Source organism: Pseudorasbora parva, chromosome 9, assembly GCF_024679245.1.
Source record: "Pseudorasbora parva isolate DD20220531a chromosome 9, ASM2467924v1, whole genome shotgun sequence".
Classification (NCBI taxonomy): Eukaryota; Metazoa; Chordata; class Actinopteri; order Cypriniformes; family Gobionidae; genus Pseudorasbora; species Pseudorasbora parva.
The window spans coordinates 6,299,746-6,324,216 of NC_090180.1; the positions used below are offsets into that span (position 1 = coordinate 6,299,746).

Here is a 24,471-nt window from a genome sequence, read left to right on the forward strand (position 1 = left end):
ATAAATGAAAATAAAATTTTCATTTTATGAAGTAAACTAATCCTTTAAATAACATTACAAGTAATGTTACAAGTAATTGTTCATAAATACCAGTAAGTGATGTGTGATGTCACGATATACTGATTCACAAGCTCAGGAGCTGATTGAAACAAGGCAACCTGCAGGTGAGGTTTTTAGTATGGATGGAGGAGCTAAACTCAGGACAGTGGCACTCCATGACTGACATTGCCCATCCATAAAGAACATATTATTAAGCCTAATACAGAAGATAAATGCCAAAGAAAAGATTGAGTTCACAATATGTACAAGAAAAACATTGATGCACTAAAAAAATATTTTTGCTACTTTCTACTTTCTATTCTATTCTCAGTTATTAAAGCGATGTGAAGACTTTGTAGTTCAAATCACTTAAAATCTGGACAATCCTCACGAGACCTTAAACCTGTCACAGTTAAGGCTATTTCTAGTAGTAAGGTCCCTTTATTCAGAGAACACCTTGTATTTGTGCCGTAGGATACATTTAGCAGATAATATACCATTAGCTGCAAAAATAGGGCAGCTGGCCCTGTGAAGAAACCACCTGTCACAATCCTGCGACAGAATGTGACACCATCACCTGAGACCTGGCATCTTAACAGATATTTACTGCTGTTTATCAGCATATCATACTGTGCAGTGAGAATGCAGTCACTTCACATGGTCTTCAGGACGAGATTCAGAGATCTAGGTGTAAGACAGCTGCCTTAAATGTATTCAAATGTATAAGCAGTGTTCTGGATGTAGCAAGCACTCACTTGTTTGGATGTCAGCCAGTCACCCACAAGAACGTCTTCCTCTGAATCACTGTGAAAAGAAAGACCATGTAGAACCATTCTGATCTTGCTACCAACACCAGTCATATTCACTGAAATAAAAGAGCTTTACATTACCTAAAAAGCACAATTAAACACCTAGTATACACTGACATGAAATGTGTACATGCTCATGGCAAGTCTATATGGCAAAGAATATAAATAGATGATAATACTAGACATATGTTATTGACTTGTTATTCATTACAGCTTATATAACGCAGTCCATTGGGCCCGTTTAACCCAAAACTAGCTGATAGCAGCATTAACGTTACCTCTTCATATCTTGCACTTGATACTTCTCTCTGCCAGGTCTGTCATAACCCACATTGTTCTCTGTAAAGATAAAAAAAATCTGTTTATTTGTGCTTTAATTAAATTAAGGTGGGTAAATTACCGAGCAAGAGCATACAACGTTACCAGAAAAAAGTGCAATGCAGGAATAAGCCTACTAATAATGCCTTTCTGCACAAATGCTGTCTAATTCAGAAAGATATTAGCCTTAAGTGGTTAATAAAACAAACTTGTATTGCAATAGTTTGGCTAATTGTCACTATTGACTAGAACAAAAGTATGCGTCAAAGCAGCAGGGAATTTTCTCTTGCGCATGCGCAGTACTAATTTCAGCAAACATGTTTATGTAAATCCCGTTTTCGTTCCAGTTAATGTTTTGAGTGAGTGTTGATATTTTTTTGTCAGTTGAAAGTGTCAAAAACACAAAATTAATATTTTTTAATTTAAAAAAAATTTTTTTTACGAGGAACCCCATTACTTAATTTGCCTAACTAACGTTACCTTGAATATTTTCCATAATAGGTGATACACCTGACCTGGTGGAGTACACAAAAGGTTTCAAATGTGAAAAGTTGTGAAATAGGTATATATATATATATATATATATATATATATATATATATATATATATATATATATATATATATATATATATATATATATATATATATATATATATATATATATATATATATATATATATATGCAAAGGATTCTGGGTAAAAGACAAAATAACTACTTAATAACCTTTGAAAATACATGCATTTTGATATATACTTCCATAATAGGTGATACACCTGATGTCCACATTTAAATGTTTCAAATGTGAAAAGTTATGAAAAATAGGCAAGGTAAGGGACTGTAGGCATACAAGGGATTGGGAATATGCCATGCAAAAAAATAAAAATAAAATAGTTTGACAGAGCATTAATGGTTAGCCGCTTATGTCTATATTTTCTTAGTGTTTTTTCCCATAATGAGTTAATTCACATTAATATATTCAGAATTAAGCCTTTTTTTCTAAATAGTTCTGTTCTGTCCCACCCCATCTTTCTAATTGAGCAATGTTTCACTTAATTTATCTAAGAAACCCTTGACCTTTTGGAAAGACAAACAATGGCTTGCTAAATACCAAATGTATTCAGTCTTTCTACTCGTTATTTTTTTATTTGATTTTTTTTTAAGTTCAAAGTGAGGCCATAAACTGAACAGGGCGACATTTATTTGTATTTCTCCAAGTGCAACTCATACAACAATTTTGTTTAGTTCATATTAGGTTCATATTAGGTTTCAAATGTGAAAAGTTGTGAAATAGGGAGATATGGATTCTTAGTATAAAAACTTTTGAAAATATATGATAATACAATTTTCTTTTCTTTTTTTAATTTCAAAACTGCAAATTATATTTTAAGGACCAAAGATGACAAAAATGTATGAAAAAGGGGATATGCAATGGATGGGTTTGTGGGCATACAAGGGATTGTGGACATGCCATGCAAATTTAGAGAACAAATAATATGTTTATAGTAGTTTTCACAAAATAGAAGGTATTCTAACAATATTTAGACTTAATTTATTAATTTATAAAAATTTGTTGCATTATTTACAGACTCCCATACAGCTAAATCATCAAATAGAAAGCAATATTATCTTCTGATACTATTTTAGCACACTGCACTTGTTAATTAACTGCAACAAAATACGTATTTTTAAGCCTTAACAGCTGGTTTTGTTAAAAAAGCAACGTATTTGTTTCTCTCTTTTTTTTTTACTGAAAACTCAATATTTTTTTGAAACGTTTCTTTCATAGAATGATTATTCACATAACTGCAGGTAATACAACAGATGATTCCTACCAATGCCTGATTGACACTTGACTAATGATATCTGGTTTAGTGGCGTCTGGGAACTTTCTCATCCGGGTATTTGATGTCTAGGTATTCCTTGCTCTCATTGGATAAAAGTCAGAAATCTGTGATTTCATTGGATGCCGCGGCTGTCAATTCTCAGTGTGGCCAGCAAGGTTCCTGGTCGTGGCAGCACGACGAACCGGCACGTTGACTTTTGTATAGGAAGAGCATTTGTAATTGATTTTCAGACGGATTGTTGAGCTTTTGTGTAAGCTACCTGGTATCGAACTTCCCTAGTTCGCCTCAGTTTTTTTGTAGCAACGAAAACTTTTGCCCGTGCCTCACTCACCTCTTGTTGTTCTCACGTAGCGTCTCAGGTAAGACAGTAAACACTTAACGTTAATCGACTGTTCATGATGTCTTAGTTTAATGAATGTAAAATGACAGGTTGGCCACTACCCTATCCAGACCTAAATATGTAAGCTATTTTAGTTCTCTAGTTTAGATTTTTAGGATGAGCTGCTAATTTACTCACGCACATGAAACAGGTGCAGGTTCACCTGTGTCAACCAAGTTTTACTCATTATTCAGATTGCACTATTAAAGTGACTCATTTAGACTAGTAAATGGTTTAAACCCTGTCCAAACTCTTTTAAGTGACATGTGCATGTATTGCGATAAGTCAGTGTTTTGGTTAGCAGCATATTAGTGTTAAAAAGGAAATTACGTAGTTGATGGACTAATTTTTTTATTTATATTTTTAGTTTTGATCAATTGGGGGCGCTAGTTCATTCAGAACTATATAATAAATAACACCTGTGAGGTGTTTGTTTCTCGAGCGAGATGCTACATACTTTTTCAGAACAATGTTATTCCCTTTCAAAGAGTTTAGTAATGTTGACACTCCCCATTGTGTCAGAGAAGCTTCTTGTTTATTTTAAAAGGAATGGTAAATGTGTACTCATTGTAATTGTGGCGCTTCATAGATTTGTTATCCTTAGTGCACCATTGATGTATTACTCCATGTTGTATAGCCCATATCTGAACATCTGACACAGTTTTTAATATATTCAAACCTGATCGACTCAAACCGTTGCCTATCTGTTATGTGCTAATTTGTATATATTTGCGTAATAACTGAGTGTTTGCTTAACTTAAAAACATTTTTTTTAAATTTCCAATCAAACTTTTGAGATTGTTGTGAGGTACTTTTAGTATAAATGAAATGATGCAATTTCCATAATCTTTACCATGTTTTCCTTATTCAGGAGGCCAGTATGTCACCATGGATTAAACAGGTTTGCCTTGTTCTTGTGGCAGTGTTCATGTTGCCCGGTGCAACAGAGTCAAAGAAAGATGACGCATTGTACTGTTCAGGTGAGTTGATGTTATCTGGCCTTTCTACACACACACACACACACACACACACACAGAGTGTGGTCACTACAACACACTTTCCTAGTTGTTACATTTTTCCTAGTAGACTTTTATTACATTTAATTTACACTCGCTTTTGAACTGTAATCACTGTGTTTTTAATCATGTTGTGAGAGCAGATAAATGGGAGCATGCGCAGTAAATGCTAATTTTTTGAGAATCGTAAAGTAGTTTGATCAAGCATTAATGGCTAGCTGTATATCTTTATATTTTCAGTTTTTTCCAATAATGATTTAATTGTATTCAGAATTAAGCCATTTTTCCCCTAAATGTTTTGTTTTTTAAGTTCAAAGTGAGGCCATAAGCTGAACAGACATTTATTTGTATTTCTCCTGGTCCAACATCTACAACAGTTGTTTTGTTTAGATTTAAAATGTTTATCCATGCTAAAATGCCCTGTAAACAATTCAGTTAAAATGTGATATTTTAAATAATATTCAACCGCAAACAACCACATAATCAATGCAAACTGATTATGCTTGTTTAAAAAGTGTTCCTGCACAAATAGCTTCCATTTTGAGATAAACTGTAGTTAAACCTGCTTAGTCAAACTTTCAGAAAGCAGAGCTGTTTTATTCGTGTGTGACCGTTAGACCCCTTTTTTACGCTTGTAATATCTGCTGCATTAAGTTAAATGTATCGTATAATTAAGAGTAATTTCATTTATCTCGGCTTGGAAAAATGTGTTTAAAATTGTCTAATGCTTTTAGTGCGTTTGTCAGCTTGAGTGTGATGTACTTTGAGTGATCTCTAAATAATAAATGAATATATTCATGTTGTTTTAAATTGGACATAGCAGATCGTTTACTTTTTTGTTGTTGTTGTCTTTTCGAATAGTCCATACTTTAATATTTTCCATAATGTGTTAATTAGAGAATTTATGAGAACAACTTACAGCGTTATTTACTGTATTGTGGTTTCACAAGTTACTTGCGGTTTTTTCAAAGCAATAAAACTCAACCTAAGTGCTGTCATATTTAAGAGCTAAATTGCATTGGTACAGATTGTGCAAGTTTAAGTTGTTTCAGGCACATTTATGTTCTAGCAGTAATTACTTGACAGTATGAATATTATCATCAGTACAAGTCTTTAATGTATTTTAATTTACTGTAATTTCCACACTTTAGTTTATAACATTTATGTATTTGGTTATTTCACTTTTTCTTTTTCTTTTTTTTTTTTAACTTGCCTCTAATTGTATGTGTTTTCCACTGTAATTTAGCCAAGCAAATGTCTCATTGGTTATTCATTTTGACAATTTTTTTTTTCCTTCACATTTTTCACATGCATAAAAATGAAGAAGTCTTCTAAAAGGCCAACATAAAACCAACACTGAAACAATCTATTTCTACCGTCTTGTATGTGAATAGATTTCATTTCTTACTTTCAGAGGATTCCGAAGTTAATTTGTATGAAAAAAATGTACAATTTAGATGTGTATTCCATTCTGGTCACATGGCAAGACTAAGATTCTTTCAAAAAGCCCTGCTGGTTTATAATGTAGAATATTACTTGTATTGAAAAATAATAAAACTTGGTAAAACTAGTGCTAGAACCAAGCTTTTTTTGGAGAGTCAAGGGGTGCAAAGCTTGGCTCAGATAAAGCCTACTTTAAGCTCCGCCCAGGTTTGACAGTTGCCATGGAAATATAGCAAGCATGACTAAGCACCAGCAAACTCAAGATTTTACCAGAAGCATAGCTAGTGCATTTTTTGGTCATTGACGGTTTTCCATTAAAAAAGTATATACATGTAAACAATGTTATACATTGATACAAATTTGATTCTAGTTCAGATTATTTAAAGCCATGATTAACAACCTAATGATTGATGTTCCTCTACATTGTAAATGTCATAAATAAATGTAAATCCACCCATCCATTGTGGGATGAATGTAAATATAAGCCTGTCTATTATTTGTACAAGTAGCCATCCACCATTAAAAATAAAATCAAGAGCATGGTAATGTTGCTGTAAATACTACTTTAAAATTGTGATTTAGCCCTATTTATTTCTGTCCATATACAAAGTTTCCTTTATACAAAGTTATGTTTCATTCCTGCTGGAAATATTGACTCAAAATATTTTTCCAAGATACTTGACGAGGAGTTGCATACGTTAAAACAAATTAAGCCTGCATTTTTGTCCACCATTCGAGGTTTAAATGATTAAATCGATTGTAAGTATTTTTGTTTTCACTTTTTTTTTTCTAGCCTGTGTGGCGATTGCAGAGGAACTAAACTATTCAATCAGTCAAACTGATCCAAAAAAGACCATTCATGTTGGTGGATTCAGAGTTCAACCCGACGGAAGTCTTACAGACAAAAAGGTATGATTCAGTCTTAATTGCACCACAAACACTTCATTTGTCAATAAGAAAATGCAGTTACAGTTAATGCAACCAATGAACCAAAAGGTAATGCTGCATGCAGTTTCAAAACGAACTAGATTTTCTGATAGAAATGGGAATCAATCACTGTGCTGGATGAAGGCACAAATTAAAGAGACGAGGTCAATCGTTATTCAGCATGCAAATAGATTTAAGAAGGCTGATCATCTTGTCTGTATGTAAATATTATGATGCCGGAGATAAGGAAAATTGGGCATTTCCTTGACTCAAAGTTTAAAGAAAAATTAAATAAAGAAAGAAAATTCAAAATATTAACAAATCGCTTTTAATAGAGTCTATGCAGACGTGTAATGCTTAGAGGTGCGTTCAGGGTTATGCAGACAGGCAACATGGAGATTGTCTTGCTAAAGAGCACAATATTGATAGTGATGAACTGTGGAAAGGTTTATATGTCCCTTAGATAGAGCTTGTATCCTTTCTTTTAGGCCACGTGTCCACCAAACTGATATTTTTTTATGTAGCTAGTGCATTTTTCCAATTGTTTCAATGGGAGAGGCACGTTTTTTTTAAAATGCCAGGAGCGTCTCTGTGGTTTTTTTTTTACTGGTCCCGAAAATTGAAGAGTGTTCACCTTTGGGTAAACCGCAGCGCTCATCGCTTTAACTTTTTTCCCAACCGTCCAATCACAGTGAAGGAGGGGTGGGACATATACAACATTCTGCTTCTGCAATGTCAACAAATGACAACGAGCATAATAACAACACAAAATAATTTAAAACAAGAGCCAGAGCAAATACTTTACACTATGTTGACATTTTTATATATAATCAATGCAGAAACAAACTCTGTGAAATGAGATACTGGTAACACTTCCGCGTATATTCTGAATTATAGCAAGCAAAGAGTCTCAACTGAAAGAAAAAACGCTGCCTTGCCAAAGCGCTCTTAATCGCCCACAGCTAGGCATTTTCAGACTGGTGGACATGCGGCCGTAGTGCCCCACTTTTGCGGTCTTCACCACCACTACATTTATTATGAGCAATTAGTTTCATTACTAACACAGACGAGTCAATGTTTGAAAACTCTACGATTATACTTAAGTTTTACTTTTGTTTTTAAAAAAATGCATAATTGTGCATATATTTTTTCCCCTCAATATTTGTTTATTTATTTAGCGCTTTGTTGCCTTTCATAGCTCTTTAATATTTCCTGTTGTTTATAAGCTTGTTCTGTTTACTTGAGTAAAGGGAGCCATTTTCACAGTTTCCTTCTCAACAGTGGTGTCAATGTGTAAAGGTCAGACCCAATGAACTCTAAGCCCTGACCCCTGGTATCCAGGGACTGTCATTAGGTCCCTGACTCCACTATTGATTAGGGGTTAATCCCTTTTTGATTGTAACTGCTGCCTAATAACAAGTGTTTGTTCAGTTTTGACTTTCCCCTCCCTTCTCAGGCTTTTTCAACTGTGAGCAAAATATGTTTGTCAGCCTGTATGATGCAAAAAGCCCTAATTGATGATAGGACTTCACGCCTGAATTATATTGATTTATGTACACTGTCTGGGTAAAAACAAAAACTAGCATTTCAGGTGTTGTTAGGGATGAGAAAGAAAACCTGTTAAATCTTGTGTCTTGCTTCATTGCAGTTGAAACAGTTGATTAATGGAGTACCTAATTTTTTGTTTCATGCATCTGTCTTTTTTCTTAATTTGTCATTTATCAGCTCATTGGGGTGAAGTCAGGAATTTGGGTTTTAATTGCATATTATGCTTTAAATTGCGGCTCAGGGAGCTGTAACATCATGATTTTGGTCAATATTAAGTTTTTATCTTCCTTTACAGATCAAGTGGAAAACTAAAGGTGAGATTTTAGAACCGTGTGTTAGTCCAAAGAGAGTTAAAACTGCCGCTTTAAACAAGTGATAAATGTAAAGAGTGAAACTCTACACATGTCCAAACCAAGTTAAACGCCAAGCATGTTTACTTATCGCACATAACCATCATAAGAGTGGTGCCGGAAAATGAAGCGCGATCCATATGTCGATTTCTTCCATCTGACTGCTTTGGTCTTTGGTTTCTGAGTATCCCATCTCTCTTCAATAATAAGGAAGAAAAGCAGAAGCAGTGTAGCAGAACTCACTCGCTGTTCCCTAAGAGTGGGTTCACTTAAAAATAAATGCTAATTAAAGCTCCCCAAATCCCTCCCTGTTTCTCTTTTCATACTTGGCTTGGTTCACTTGCCCAGAAGCTGTAGGTGAACCCCTGCGATGCGCCCCCATGTTTTTAGCAGATTCACCAAAGATAACCTTTTAACAACTTTTGCTGAAAGGTCAATTTATGTTTAAATAATAACGAAAACTTTTGATCGGGTCCTATATATTTATTTTTTTGGTGTGTCTGTTCAGACTTTTTTTTTTTTTTTTTTTGAGAATTAAAGCAGCAAAAATGAAATGCCCTGTGTCCTAACACTACAATGATGCCTGGCTCTCCAATGGGAATTCAGTGAAGGATGGCATCCCTGAGAAGCCTTTTCTCTGCCTGGGCTGCCTAGACCCCCCTCTCTTTATTCCTACAGAAATTCTTTATTGACAGCTTCTATTCAAACCCTTCAGACTGTTACGGGGAGGAATTTAATTCCCCACCATTTTCAGGATTGCATGATAAGGACTCGGCAGAGGATGCGACACAATCCATCCTCTGCTAGATCCAAATGCGAGATTTTTATTGCAAAACTTTTTATTGTTCTCTGATGATTAGCCTAAAGTGTCCTAAAGTTTAATGAGTTGAAATTCAAAGTATAATTGGTGCAGATCTCAAATATGATAATCAATTTTAATGCTGAAGATGACATTTTACCACGTTGTTTAACTCTGCTCGGGTTAAATTTTTTTCATGATCCTGCATCGATATTCAAACGATTGGGCTCCTTTTCGCAGCCGTAATTGTTAAGAAATTCTTATCTTATGGTCCATCCATCCGCATTCAGCTTTTTAATTAAAAAGATGTGGGGTGTGGATAGGTTGCTGTCCTTCCATGGGACCTTTTATCTTATTTGTGACCAGATGGCAGTGAGCCACGGAAGCCTCTTTATGTCACTGAGCCTCACAAGAGTTGGGGGGGTAGAGACGCCCTCATAATGTAATCAGTGAGACCGGAAGGGTCCATACTGTGTCTGAAAGGGGACAATGGGGTCAGGGATATATCTACATCGCAAGAAAATCCAGCTCATCTGCAACCTGTCCCCTTTCCAATAACCCCCTCGCCCCCAACCCCGCCAGCCTTTGACTGGCCTGACAAGGAAGACTTCCTGCTTTGATCATTGGAGGGTGGAAGAGATGAGCTGCCCAAGAGAACCAAAGGATGGGACTCCCCTGTTTACCCTGCACTTGGCTGCTGTTGACAACTCCCCTCCCCACTGCTTACCCCCCGCTCTCCAGCCCATTCACTCTCTCCGCCCCCTGTCACCCTTTCCCCTTTCTCCTTCCGGGGGAGGCCAAAGGGGCGGGAGCAGGGTGCACCTTGACCTGTCTAGACACCACAGTGTGTTTTTGTTCTGTTGCCAAGGCAAGGGGATCTACTTTTGCAACTTTGGAGATGCAGGTTAAAAGTCAGCGTCGTGGCACAGGGGATGTGTTTAAATGGGAACGGAAGGAAAAGGTCACCTAGGTGACCTCAGTGCCCCCTTTTTTTAAAGAAATAATTTTTTGTTTAAAAAGAAGTGGAGGCGATTTATTATTCTGAATTCTTTTTCTGATAGGTTCCTCTTGCTAGGTCCGAAACTCACTTAACTGAACTGCTGGAAGAAGTTTGCAATAGCATGAGCGATTATGCTCTCTATGAGGACCCGGACACTAAAGAGAAGAGCTACAAGAGATTTGCACCAAGAGGAAATGATGCCGGGAATTTTCCAGATTTCAAAAACTTTAAGTTTGATGGTCCAGAGAGTTCCAGTTCCTTGAAGTTTGCTGTGAGTATCAATTTTAAATGGTTGCTATTGAAAAGATTTGTATTTAATATAATGACAACAAAAAGTATGTTTTGCAGTTCATAATTCTCCCTGTCCATCATCCAATTTCCATGTAAATTACATTAATTTCAGTTTTTTTTTTTGTGTCAGTGTAATATCATGCACTACAAATAATTTTATTAAACAGGTTTTTTTTTCCTGAAAGCCATTGAAGCCTTTAATAAACTGTTATTGCATGAATCATTGATACTAGTCTCTTTTTTTTTCCTAAGCAAAACGACACGACTGTATAATACTAAAAACGTTATGTATGTATATATATATATATTTTTTTTTAATGGTTTATTTATTTACCTTGTAATATTTGCTGCTAATTATTTTCTTAATTAAATTATAAAGGTCTATAGGACGTGTACTTTAAGATTTCTTATTGGAATAACGGTTTCATTTTGGATGTTGTGTTGTTGTTGTTTTTTGGGGGGGGAATTAATTAATTTATTTTTGTGTATATATATATATGATGACTGAAATAACAGACCACAGTAAAATGACTTCATGCCATTTGCCTGTAAGTTGCCTCGTGAACCATCCAAGATGGCAGACTTGCTAACACTATAGCACTAAAGATGGCTGCCATTTACTGTTAATGCATTTTGTACTTTTGTGAATGCTTTCTGCTTGTTTTCTGTCTCATGCTCATAGAATGCTAACTATATATTTAAAATGTATATTGCAGTGTGAAAGCATTGTGGAAGAGTTGGAAGATGATATCCTCTCTCTCTTCGCCAGTGAGACAGACCATGTGGCTAAGATGTTATGCAGTGAAGTATCAGGTATTTACGTATGATGTGATTATACCTTCTTTCATTCACTATTATGTTAATGGAGAAAACCTGAAGCATAGTGTAGACTTGATTTTTGCATTATTCAGATTTTTTTCCGTTACACTTTTAGTGCTTTTTTTGCATACAAATATCAATGTTTGCTTGACATTGAACATAACTTGTATTTTTATTATGAGTTAAAACTCTTATGACTTCTAACCCTGTGAGATGTATGATCTATTTTTCACATTATACCTCAGACAATTTTCACTAATTTCCTGTGAAATATGCAATTCACAAACTTATAGCATTGTATTTGTTTCATGAAACTAAAATCCTCAAGCACTGAGTCGAAGTAGAATAGTGCAAATAGACATTTTGCTACAATTAAACTAAATTTAGAAAGCTTGTCATTATCGGGAATATTACTGTTACTAGCTAAAGAATGGTAAAGTGTACAGAAATGTATGTTAAATTAACATGCACTACACTGAAACTATATTTTCTTAGCTAGGCTGATATGCGTCTATTTGTAATGTTTTCCATCAATGCACTTTGTACATTTAAATGAAATGTAATTTCATCCTTGCACCTGCCAGATTTAAATATTAGAGAGTAATGTTGATCTGTTTATGCAAGTGTTTTATGAGAATAAGAAGTCACTCTGAAACAGGATGTCAAATATTCTGTCAAACAAATGCCTTTGACACATACAGGATATTAGATATGAGTTTTGCTTTTGGATTTTATCATCTGTCAAAGATGTTTTTAACATTTAGATACCTAGTTAAATGCTCAACCTTTTTTTTATTTGTGTCTTCTTTTTTCTCCTCTGCTTTATGAAGTGTGCATATCAAATGCTTCAGTAATTGTATGCTTTGTTTTCTTTACATATTCAGGTCACTGTAAGAGCTCTGTTTTTCAGCACAGTGAACTTTAGTGTCACATCAGTGTCTGCTGAAGAATACTCAAAAACACGGACCAAAAATGGAGACATCAAATATTTTCCTAAAGTATGCTGTTTGTTGTTTTGACATTTTTAGTCACTACAAATTATGATGAGAAATTATTTTATGTTAGTATTACAAATGAATACTGAAATGAAAAGTGTATTAAAAATGAATAAGTTTTCACTGCTGAGTAGTGGACACACTTTCATTTAGATTTTTTAATTGGAAATGACCTGTATTACTGTTTTATACATTATATACATATATAAGAACTGCAAAACGTTGATGTTAAATTCCAGTGGCATGCAATTTACATGTTTAATTCCATTATCAATTATTTTTAACCTCTATTTAGTTTCAGTGAACTTGACATGACAATCGGTATGGTATTAGGGTGTGTTTTTTGTTTTGTTTTTTTTGATGGAATTGTTCTTTATAAAAGGAAATAAAGTGTTTCAAATATAGTGGTTAAAGGAGTTATTTGTTTTTATACTTGGCACATTTTTCCTAATTCAGAATAATTTGTCTGTAGAATTGTTAACTGGCAGGTTTGGTGCGACGGGAAACCCATAGGCTTTATGATCCCAAATCGTTTCGCAGCACAGTCTGCTTGTTTTGTTCTGATGTCCCATATCTGTCCAAGTCGGGCTTTTGAACATGGCCGCTGGGTAAGCATGATGGCATGCCTTTCGCACCCTTCCCTCACAGCTCCCTCCATGCAGAACTACGCATGCGCCGCTGTGGCAGCAGCACAGGGGCAGGTCCTGTTTTGGGAGAGTAAAGGAGCAAGAGACGCCATGATTGCTTGGCTCTGTGAGTTGGTCTGGATATGGGTATCAGCCAAATCACTGAGGGGGGAAATGACAATACTCACTGCGTTCTCTGATAATATTGCATTGTTTAACATAAGTCTACTGTGCACAGTGGGGAAATGTTAGATATCACAAGGTAATGGTCAGGAATCTACAATGATCCCAGTTTCTTTTCAGTTGATGTAAATAAAAAAAAATTATATATATATATATATATATATATATATATATATATATATATATATATATATATATATATATATATATATATATATATAATAATCACTCCACTTTTGCTTTAGTATAAGAATCTTAAGAACATAAATTTGAAAACCCAAAACATATAATTTATAATCAAACAAATCATAGAAATGTAATTTATATTATTATTACTACTACTACTAGTAACCTTGGGAAGGTTTTTCGTCCCAAAAATGCCAGATCATCTAATGAAATACGTGAAGAACACCATCATAAGTTCAGTTATCTAATGGTTGAAGACTTAAAATCCTCCAAGAACAGCAAAATTCATCTGAAGTTTAAGTTTTTAAATTTTTTCCATGATAAACTTAAATATTTGGTTTGTATGTCTGGCCCCCTTCAGGAAACCACTTGCTGTTTTAAAAAGTTGGTTGTGATCTTATCTTAAGATACAAAGTATCTTCTTTATTGTGTTTGTCAGTGTGTATGTGTTTTGAGCTTAAGTTTGACAGATCAAGTGTTACCAAGGTGCAGTGGCTTGGCTCAATGACTCAAAACAAAGGGAACTGGACAACTAAACATCAATTTCCCATGCATGCACAATGCTTTCATGCTAGCTTGAGTGACCTGCCTGCCCTAGAGTGGAGACATCCTCACTAAACGCAAAGCTTTTTTCCCCATTGATCACATCTACTGGATGATTAACCATTTTGTAAACTTGCCTGTCAGTCAGAATGGACAAGAAGTTTTACACATTGAAAAAAAAATGTAAGTGAAATTTGATCTCTCCCTTAAATTCACTATAAAGTTCAACTGCTGAGCTGTGGCGTTAACTTGTATTCTAACAAGATTAAAATATATTTGTCCTGGAGATTAGCATACTTAAATCCTTTTTTGCTTTTTCTGAACTGGCAGTGCGCTTTGATCTGTGTTGCGTGGCAAGAGCCTGGCTTTGGCTTGGCCATCCGAGTGCCAAGTGTGAAATTGGCCTGATGTCATCCCCATTCTTCACCCTCTACATCTTTCACTGCCTTAATTATATTTCCGCCACAAAGCCCCAGCTCTTCATTGCATATTCAAGTTTGACTAGGATGCATTCAAAAACTATAGATAAATGACTCCTTTGGAATGGGGACAAGATAGGCCTTTCTGTGATGCGCAGACAAGGGAGATCAACACCGTTCTGATGTTTTTTTTTTATATAGAGAGAGTGACTGTCTTCAGGAAACTCAGCCATTGGAAAGACCTGTTTAGGGAGAGGAATCTGGAGTGTGTTATCAAAGATAAATCATTGAAGGATGAATTTCCAAAGCAGGGCCTCTGAGGTAGCCATACTCCTATAACTATGTGGAACTGCATGGGATGGACCGCAAACTTTAAGCCTCTTTAAAACTTTAAAACCCTTTTTAGCTTCTTATTTTATCAAGCAGCCAAAAGTTGACAGTATGACTTTTTGGACAAAACCGCTTGAGGAAGAGAGAGATGCTGATCATTTTCTGCGGCCCAGATGCACAGCTGGATGAGAGCTCTAATCTCCTCACACCATTTCCTCTCAACTTGGGTTGCAGAAACGTTCTGTGGTGTTTGAAATAAAGCCAATTAATGCAATGCCTTTAAGAAAGATCCGTGCTGCATTCCGAGGTGATGAAATGTTAGCGAAGTGAAACGAGCCACCTGCAGCTGTGACAGGAGGCTTTGACCTTCAACGGGGTCTCCCGCCACAGACTTTATTCAGGAGCCTCGCTGCGCGTCTGAGCGGCAACTGCCTTTTTCTTCCCAGTGAAGCTCTTCGAGTCAGTGACCGTTGGGCGTTACTTCCACATACAAGCCTGGCAAGAATAGAAATGCAGATGAGATTCCCTGGCATTGATGAACAGGTCAATGCTGGGAATGGTTCTCAGAGATAGCTCGCCTTTTGTGAGGGACCTTTTCAGTAATACGACTTTTCTTGACATGTTTTCATGGCATCAGGTAGCCTACGTGTAAAGTTTCTGGTAAGGTTTACAAGCGCAACCATAACAACGAAACTCCGTCTAGAGTTTAATTTACAAAGTTTAACTCAATACTAATAGTAAATTAAGTAGGCTGTACTTTTGAGTATTTGCACAGATATGCACTTTTCGGAAGCTTTAGAGGTGATAGGCTAGGCCTACCCTTATTAGTCTACTTGGGTGTACATTATTGAACCACAACTAAATGTTAAAACTATTATAGGCCTTTTAGATTTCTCTTCGAAGTTGTTTTTTTCTTTTCTTTTTCCTCTGATTTATTTTTTGTAATACTCGGAATTGTGTGTGTGTGAAGTTAGGCTACATCTATTAGCAGCATTTGGACTCCCCCAAGTGTTGAAATGTGGATGAGAGGCTATTGTTTGTTTATTCATTTTGTTGAGACCAAATCTCATTATAGACGCCAAATAAACATTGGGACAAAACCAGATGGGTAGCATGTCCCATGATAATCTATAATCAAATCTTTTTCTCGGGATTCATAAAAATATCTTGTGGCTCGTATAGTAGGCTAGCCTGTCTAGTTTTGTACAAAGTAGTCAAACTTTAGTATTACTTGTTTTGGGCTAACACATTTTTGTGAACGTTTAAGACTAATAGACTAATTGCTAAAAGTTTTTGTTTACTTTTGTTAAAAGTTGTATCGTTAGCATCATCAGATTAAAACACAACACAGTGGTTATGCCAAAGTAAATTTTATTCGTGCTTGTGCAAAGCGTTTTAAATAGCCTAAATGACTGGAGAATCAAGTACACTTTTGCCTGTATAATCTTTTTCATCGCAGTGTAGTTAGGGCCTATATTTTTACCTTAACATTTTTAGATGGATTAAAAAACTCATGCTCTATATGCCCCGCCTACTTTAGCAGCAGAATTACATTTAGCCTAGCCTATAGTGAAAAGCACAAATCACTATTTAAAGTTTCTATGCTTTTTGTTCAATGCATTACTTGCCTTCTCTTCAGATATTTCTGTCCATGTGAAAACATTATTTATAAGCTTCTACAATAAATATTTTCCAGTTTTCTTCTGAATTTAACACAAATAATTACTTACCTCTGTTTAATGCTACGCTACATTGAAACTGATTTATTTTTCTTTAGAAATGAAATGGTCTGTTTACTTTTCATACATAAGTATACTGCAGATTATTTGTCTTTTTTAGAGATATTGTTTAAAATGGTTTCTTACACTCGCGTCTTACTAAAGTTCAGATCTTTACAGGCTTCTTTCCTTTTTTTTCTTGTTGTGTTACAACTATTTTGGGCATTTATTACTTTTTTTTCTAAATCTGAGTTTAAGTTTAATTTGCAAAACGTAGGAAAGGATTGTGGAGGCAGACAATGGCGGTGAAGCTCTTTCGTTTTCACAATATGTAAATTACGTTTTTTTTTTCTCCTTCTAAAAGAACGAAAAGGGGCAAAAAGTACAATTGCAGACTTACATAATATATTCACTCCTGCCAACATTTTAAATGGTTATATTCAACCAAACAAACATTTTACTTAGAAGTTTAGTTTTCTTTTTCAGCCAAGAAATAATTATAATTTCATGCAAAGCTTAAAATATAAAAATCAGGGATGCATCAAACGAAATTCGTTTGTAAAAACCAAAATCCATTTGGAAAAAGAATATGAGAACTTTTATTGTACATTCCCAGCTAAATTAACAGACAGCAAATGAAGTCAAGTATTGTAGTAGAAGTAGTTTTGAGGTTTGCTGACTCATATGCATTCAGATGTCTGATCTATTTCCTGAAAAAATGTGAGGACATTTGATGTAGGCATATCTTTTAAATAGTACAATATACTGAATTATTTTAAGCATATGCAATGTTGTCTTATACCATGTCTCTAACAACTCAAGTCAATAAAGTAAAACATTCATCCAGGACTAATAAAATTATGCATGGAAACAAACAAACACATCTATATCAGATAAAACATTTTTACCATTTATTTTAAATCACAGTTGCCTGAATGCAGCAGGAAAAATCTTTGGACTTCAGCATGGATTAAACACGTTCACATGTGGCTCAACGTAGTGTCAATCAAATCGCTCCCCTTTTTTTTTTAAATAAAGAAGCGTCCTTTTCCTCGCGCGCTGTATCTGAAGTTTCAGTCAGTACAGCAGTGATATCAATTGAAAAGGTTTTACACCACCGTACACATAAAGTATATACACATATAATATTGCAGAATCATATCTCATACATATAATTTTCATTCGTTTAATGCTGGTATTTTGTACACTGGCCCTTGTTTAAAATTATTGCATTTTAGATGTCCTGTCCTTCACGTTAATCGCTGTCTGATTTGTCTTCCTTTGATGATGTGGCGTGATTGTACAGTCCCTGTGCCATCAGGTGCAATGCAAGTGTGTTTTTGTTCCCCGAAGCTTTTTTAATCTTCGCTCTTTTGTTCTGAAACCAGATTTTAATCTGAGACTCGTTGAGGCCGAGTTCCTGGGCCAAAGCTTGCCTCCTTTGCTCCGTCAGGTAACGGTTATTCTGGAATTCGTTCTTGAGTCTCTGGAGTTGCTCCGCTGTGAAGGCTGTTCTTGGACGCTTGTCTTCCTTGGTTGGATTTTTCTTCTTTGGTTTGCGGGATCTTGGTCCTGCGTTTCAGAATATAATCAAAGAGATTACGTTTTGCTCGTGCCGTAAAATGCACATAGCCTTTTATTGTTGTATAAACCCATTTATCAATAGCTATTTGCTTAATTGCATAATATTTAAAGCAATACTACAACAATAAATAATGTTGACTTGCATGTTTAAAGTTGTGTACTTTAACATAATTGGAGCAACCTATTCTTTCAGATCGAATGTTTTCAAGGAGTCTGCTCTAGTTTTTACTATGGAAGCATGGTGTAGTGGTGTGGGTGGGGGTGGGGGTGACTGCCAGAAAGGGAGGGGTGAAAGAGGCTTTTCCCTCTCTCTGTTACCATAGGAACTACATTTATAAGAGAACGTTTTTTTTTATAAACTTGCTCCAAGAGTAGCACCTGTCGTTTAATGCTGCTTCCCCACTCCATATTCTATTTTTAGTTCATTCCTGGGCCACTCCAATACACCCAAAGGTTCCGCGTGGCATGAATGCTGACAATAGATTGATCTGCAGCCTATGAGATGAGCCCTTACTCGCACCCCTAATTTTGCACCTTTTATTTGGATTATCTGATTTCTATAGCGTGTTATTTCGATTGCAGACTGCTCTTATGATATAATATTAATATTTTCACGTCGTATAATCGAAAATCAATTATTCCCATAGCCTTTGACTTGGTGGTTAGGCTGCACCTTCTAAGTTAGTGTGACCTGTCCAAATATTCACCACTAAGTAGCCTATGTGTAGCCGGTTACGTTGTGTATAAACTTTGGTCAAATTGTGTTCACGAATTGCATATTTGAAATTGGTTAATATTATCGATCAGATTAGGCCTATTCTAGAACACATTAGATCAGAAGTTTCGACGTGACGAAAACTTGCATTGTCACTTTTTCGGAAGGCCGTTTTGTGCGCCATTTGAACTTCATTTGAAATGAGTTGATCAAAAATCCGATTTTTTAAATTAATATAATGCAAAATTTTACGAAATTTCGATCCATACTTTGCGGGTTAGTGCGGTAATAATAGGCCTATATTTATTTCTGGAGCTTGTCTTGAATATATCTGATTTAGCATTTAGCTTCCGTGGTGCGTCCAACTCCATTGTCAAAAATATGCTAATTAAATATCAACAAAGACATCGAAGTAACAATGGCGCAAAACTACCCGTTCCTTAAAAAAAATTCAAGCAAAAATGTACCATAGCTACCAATCCTACAACTGTATTATTTTATTATTTCTCCCTTTTATTTAACGACTTAAGAGATGTCAAGTCGAACATAAACGAATGGCTATTGCCCCATGAAACTAACATTGTTTTTTAGGGTTTTCAACTGATTGCATAATACTATGTAAAATAATAAATAGGCCTAATAATAAGCATAATTCGGATTATAATTATGGTTAAAATACTAAGCTAACAGTAGCCTATAATTAAATAAAATAGTTGTACCCAGCCTACCGCAGCAAATATATTTCTATTTCAAATGTTTATAAATGTTAGATTTCAAGTTATATATATCCTATATTTTTTAGTTATTCCTGTTGATTTAAGAGAATAGATTCCATAAAGGAGAACTCCCTGACTCTTGGCGGGCCGTTTGGCTACATAAAGAACATTTGCTCCTTGTTTTCGTGCCCCGTTTTCATCGACTAAATGTTTGTATAGTTTATAAATAAAACTTTTTTTATTATTATTGTTGTTATTATTATTAGCCTATTTGTTCACTTTCAAGCAAAAACAGGTGCACACTTTTTGAGTAGGCTACATAAATATGAACAAAAAAAGAAAGAAAGAAACTCTTACCCGATGAAGGTCTGTCTGAATATCTTGTGCAATATACCCAAGCAGGCCAAAGCATTGGTTGGTTCTTCTGACCAGAGCTACTTTGCGAGCAATCCGAATCTGAGCTTAAACACTGATCTCCAGTCTCTGCACGGGCTTTCAGAGGTGCGTCTGCAGTAATATCAGTTTTTTTAGACGCGCTTACTGGGTGAGGGCTCGAGGTTCCTTCCCCGGACACTGGAGCTCCTACCTGTCCTGATCCGGGAGCCGATGGACAGCGGTTCTCTCGTTCAACTATATTAATTTCGTCGCGTCTGGTTCCTTCTTTCCTGCGACCAAAGTCTGGTCTTAAAATGTTGTCGATGTAAAAGTTGGTGATTCTGTGAGGGAGTAGGTTTCCAGGAGCCTGCAACAGGGGTAGAATAGCCCTATTGGACTCATCGCCCGAATCCTGGCGCTCCACATCTCTGTTGCTATGATCATTTTCTTCCATAGTGAAACTCTCCAAATGTTCTTTTTAACCCCTTTCTCTCTCTCGCGCGCGCACACACACACGTATATGTTCGTGTTCCAGTTTTTGTTGTAGCTTATATTTTCCTTATTTTTTTGTCTCACTGCAAAGAGAAACAAACAGGAAAAAGGACAAATCCTTTTTTCTGATTCTTTTGTCGGTTAAATACGCCGAAACCGCCTTGTGTGCGTAGAAAGAAAAAACATAGTTTTAAAAATTAATTCCACAGTGTGCCTCTTGCAGTTGTCTTTTATATCTACTTTGTAAAACATACGGGCAAATTTAATCTATGCAGTATCAAAGCAGTAGACCTGCTCTAGTAAACAAGGAAACGCAAACTGGCTCTAGAATACTTTCACTACGGATTTTTGTTCTTATTTTTAATACGAGTCCCCCGGGTGACGTCGTAGTCCGGTATCCTAGACACGTGCCTTTGGCCAATAAATGGAGTGAAATTTTATCACGTGATCCAGTGACTCTCGAGTAAATGACAGCATCCAACCTCGCCTTATTCTCAATACTTAAAGCGATAGTAGCTACTTTATTGCTCAGAAGTGTTCAGCGTTCCAATATTTAGCATTTTCAAATATCTAACTCCCGAACAGGCAATTATTTGACACATGTTTATTGGCCTGTGTGTGGAGTCGATATCTTTTTTTCTTTTTCTTTTAAGCAATCTGGTGAAAGTATCTCTTATAAATCACACTGGGGGAGGGGTGTGTTCATTTTTAGACGTAATTCGGTGGTGGGTCACACACTGTCCAATTTCATAATTTCGTAGCCACATTAGGCTATTCTACACTGTGAATTGCTGTGCAATTACGGTAAAGACAGTAGCCTAGTAGCTATTTAGTCCCGCGTAATGGAAAAACTAATTACGCACTATGCAGCATCACTCTAAACAACTATTTTGATTTTCCTCCCCTTTATTTTGCCATATTTAAACATGTATGCATTCACTATAGCCTATTATACGTTTATCTTTATCAATATAGCCTAAAACAAACCATACTTTTAAATGTTATAGGCCATGGAATGTCCTTATTGGTTTGGTTTGATTTAAGGTAGGCTATTGTCCCTTAATGTTCTTATGTAGGCTATTTGAATAGGCTATTCGTATCCAAAATATTTCGTTAAATCAATCTCTTTATTTAATCTGTTTCGTGGAACATAACAACTAAAAGCAATTCACTCCAGTAGTTTTAAATAGCCTAGTAGGCTAAATAGCTGTGGCGCTTTAAAGGAAACCAGCGAAGCAAACCAACAGTGATCTGTGGAGCGTATGGCGTCCTGGAGCGTCAAAAAGAAACAAACGACCACTTTAGATGCGAGCTCATTGGGACAGGTTTTTGGCCTTGTTGGAAATCAAACTGACTAAAGGGGACGCATGGCCCATATTGTGGTATTTAGCTAACGTACAGAGTATTAGTAGAGCTAACGTAACAACTTCGTGCTCACGTTTTCTTTTCGTCTGTGGAAAATTGTGGACTTTACTGAGGGACCCTTGGCATTATTTAATGACAGTAAGTTTAGATAAATGCATGTTAAATCTGTCTAAGCCTACACACTGTTTAATGTCGGCGATAGACAGGACACAATCATCCGTGTGATAAAACATGAAAGCAATACGCATGCAGGATTAATGCAATACTGACAGTATACTTGTTTAGAATCGTGTATGTCTCAGTAGAAGTTGTTGCTGACTAGGTGTGACGTCTGAATGTTTGGTGTTCGATCACGGTAAGCATTAGGTATGTGAGGTCATCATTGGCCACAAAATAGCAGGAGTTAATTAACTTTTAGTTTATGCATAACACTTAAGGATCCAAATTATTCTTTAATTTCGTGTGTAAATTATACCTGTGGTGAATGAATAACTTGATTTTACGTCCGTTTTGCTTACTATCTTCGATTTGCGTAATTGCGAGGGTTTGATTAATTATATTCAACTTTTTTAACCCATTTTAAGTTATACAGAGAAGTGTTAGGGAACTTGCAAAACATGTAGCTGTAGGCTAAGTGCATTGAGTCTGTGTTTTCTAGACGCAGACTCTAAGCTATAACTTATTGCCTAATGCATGTTTGGAATTAAATAGATTTTATTTTTGTTGCTTTTTTAGTTATGATAATAAAATCATGCATGCCGTGTGCAGGTGCAGACTTGTCTGTGTGTGTGTGACATTAATTAGCTGTTTTTGCAATCAAACGCCGCCTTACGCTCTCTCTCTCTCCCTCTCATTTGAACACAAGTGAAATACCCTCTCCAATTATTTTCTAAATATTTTCAAATTTTGACACCAGTCAGTAATGTACTAAAACAATATGAAACACAATAATGGTGAACTTGATCTCGGTTTCTTTGCCTATTGTGTGTTCTGTTGACTGTGCATTAAATGTAGTTTTAATTTACAATAGGCCTATACGAGTTTAATATGATGTTTAACGTATTCAAACTATGTTTGAGCTGATAAAGAGGTGATAGGTTAAGAGTTTTTCATTCTAAATTATATGAGGTATATAAAATAATAAGCCTAAAATTTGACATGTGACCTTTGTCATTTTCCTATAGGCCAGTCATAACAAAGATTGTTACAGAAACACAAAACTTTTAAAAGCTGTCAGAGTAATTTGATGCACCTTTTTTATCCTAGAGGAATTCTTTAAGGATTAACACTCTTGAAACGCCTTGTATTTGGGGTATAGTCTATGGAGCACGATAATAATAATAATAATAATAATAATTTAACAAAACATATAAATAAAAGCTTGTCTGTACACTATTAAATGCAACGTCTCTTGCTCCAGATAAGGTTTAAGTGAATTTAACACAAACATACTTTAAATCTCTATCATTAGGCTAGACCTAGGTGTTTATAATCTAATTTAATAATGGCTCTCGACCTATCCAAACCTTTTAGTTACAATGGTGGAATATTAAGCTTTAGTTTAATTTTAGCTTTAATAAGCGTTATCTATTTCGAATGCCGTCCGTTTTGGGGTTTCCGAAACATTTACGCAAGTCTAGGTTCTGTTTTCCCCATTACAAAAGGTCGCGCGCAGAAGCGAAGAGGGATTTGTGAATGCGTGCAAGGGCTTTTGCCAGCTCACAGATCATAGAGCTCAGATCAGCACAGATGTGACCCAGTCAATGGATGTGATATCGGGCCTGGAACAATGCTGGGGTCACACGGGATCCCCCAGCTTCCTGTTGCCCTTTTGAAATCAAACTGAAGAAATAGGGAGAAACCTTGAGGGACTCAGAGGATAAAGATAAAGGTTACTGACCATTTCCTGTTTCAGACTATGGAGTTCTGATACATATGCATATAATTGTATTGTTAAGGTCCGGTATTTCTGCATGTTGTTAAAGTTTGTGTACGTTGGTTTTAATGTTCATCCTTAAATTGCATAGCCGTGTGTGTGCGCGCGTATGTGTTTATGTATAGTCTATATATCAATCAAACAAATCAATAAACGAATATGTTCCACGTGTTATGGGCTCTTGGGATAAGTTTGCATTTATGAAAAAGCGACTACCGTCGTTGTAAACAAATAACTTACGATGCTCTTTAGGCAACGAACATTAAATAACAAATCCCAAATGGAAGCCACAGTCGATATTCAGTTAGCTGGCCAGCTTCAGATGTTTTAAGCCTCGCGGGATGACGTGAAGGGGGACAGCTGTTAGGGTCTCTCAGATATAAGCGACTTGTCTGTGCAACAGGTGTACATCGGATGCTGTTCATTCAGTTATCCAACTCCAAGTCTCACTCTATATCACTAATGTCCAGAACAGTCTCTTTGCGCACATGCAGTTCTCAATATGCTGTTTTGGTTTAGGCTTTTTATTCTCAGTAAAGAAAGGTTATACAATGTCAAACTAAATCTTAGGACAATTAGGTTATTAGATAGGCCTACAGCTCATCCTCAAGTGACCTAAAGAAATGAACATGCATGCCTTAAAGATCCACAAAGATCTTGAGATTTTATATTAAGAACCAGGTTAGCCGAAATTACGAGACCA

General features: G+C 35.8%; 3 protein-coding genes across 3 annotated transcripts in view; 1 reads left to right on the top strand and 2 right to left on the bottom strand.

Annotated features, from left to right (window-relative positions):
- The window catches only part of rbm33b (RNA binding motif protein 33b), a 40,081-nt gene extending 38,637 nt beyond the window's left edge, over nucleotides 1–1,444 (bottom strand). The window contains exons 1-3 of the mRNA XM_067452968.1: nucleotides 1,272–1,444; nucleotides 1,127–1,187; nucleotides 795–843 (exon numbers count right to left, since the gene is read on the bottom strand). Coding sequence (XP_067309069.1) covers nucleotides 795–843; nucleotides 1,127–1,134 — 57 coding nt within the window. The 5' untranslated portion in view covers nucleotides 1,135–1,187; nucleotides 1,272–1,444. The remainder of the gene's footprint in view (nucleotides 1–794; nucleotides 844–1,126; nucleotides 1,188–1,271) is intronic.
- A 1,698-nt stretch (nucleotides 1,445–3,142) lies between these two features.
- Nucleotides 3,143–12,927, top strand: cnpy1 (canopy FGF signaling regulator 1). The gene is made up of 6 exons (XM_067453029.1): nucleotides 3,143–3,372; nucleotides 4,264–4,372; nucleotides 6,645–6,760; nucleotides 10,537–10,746; nucleotides 11,483–11,579; nucleotides 12,470–12,927. The coding sequence occupies exons 2-6, from the start codon at nucleotides 4,273–4,275 to the stop codon at nucleotides 12,508–12,510; spliced, it is 564 nt and encodes a 187-aa protein (XP_067309130.1). The 5' UTR covers nucleotides 3,143–3,372; nucleotides 4,264–4,272; the 3' UTR covers nucleotides 12,511–12,927.
- A 4,547-nt stretch (nucleotides 12,928–17,474) lies between these two features.
- en2b (engrailed homeobox 2b) lies at nucleotides 17,475–20,798 on the bottom strand. The gene is made up of 2 exons (XM_067453030.1): nucleotides 19,958–20,798; nucleotides 17,475–18,157 (listed from the first exon to the last, which is right to left on the bottom strand). The coding sequence occupies exons 1-2, from the start codon at nucleotides 20,427–20,429 to the stop codon at nucleotides 17,841–17,843; spliced, it is 789 nt and encodes a 262-aa protein (XP_067309131.1). The 5' UTR covers nucleotides 20,430–20,798; the 3' UTR covers nucleotides 17,475–17,840.
- Between the last annotated feature and the right edge of the window lie 3,673 nt (nucleotides 20,799–24,471).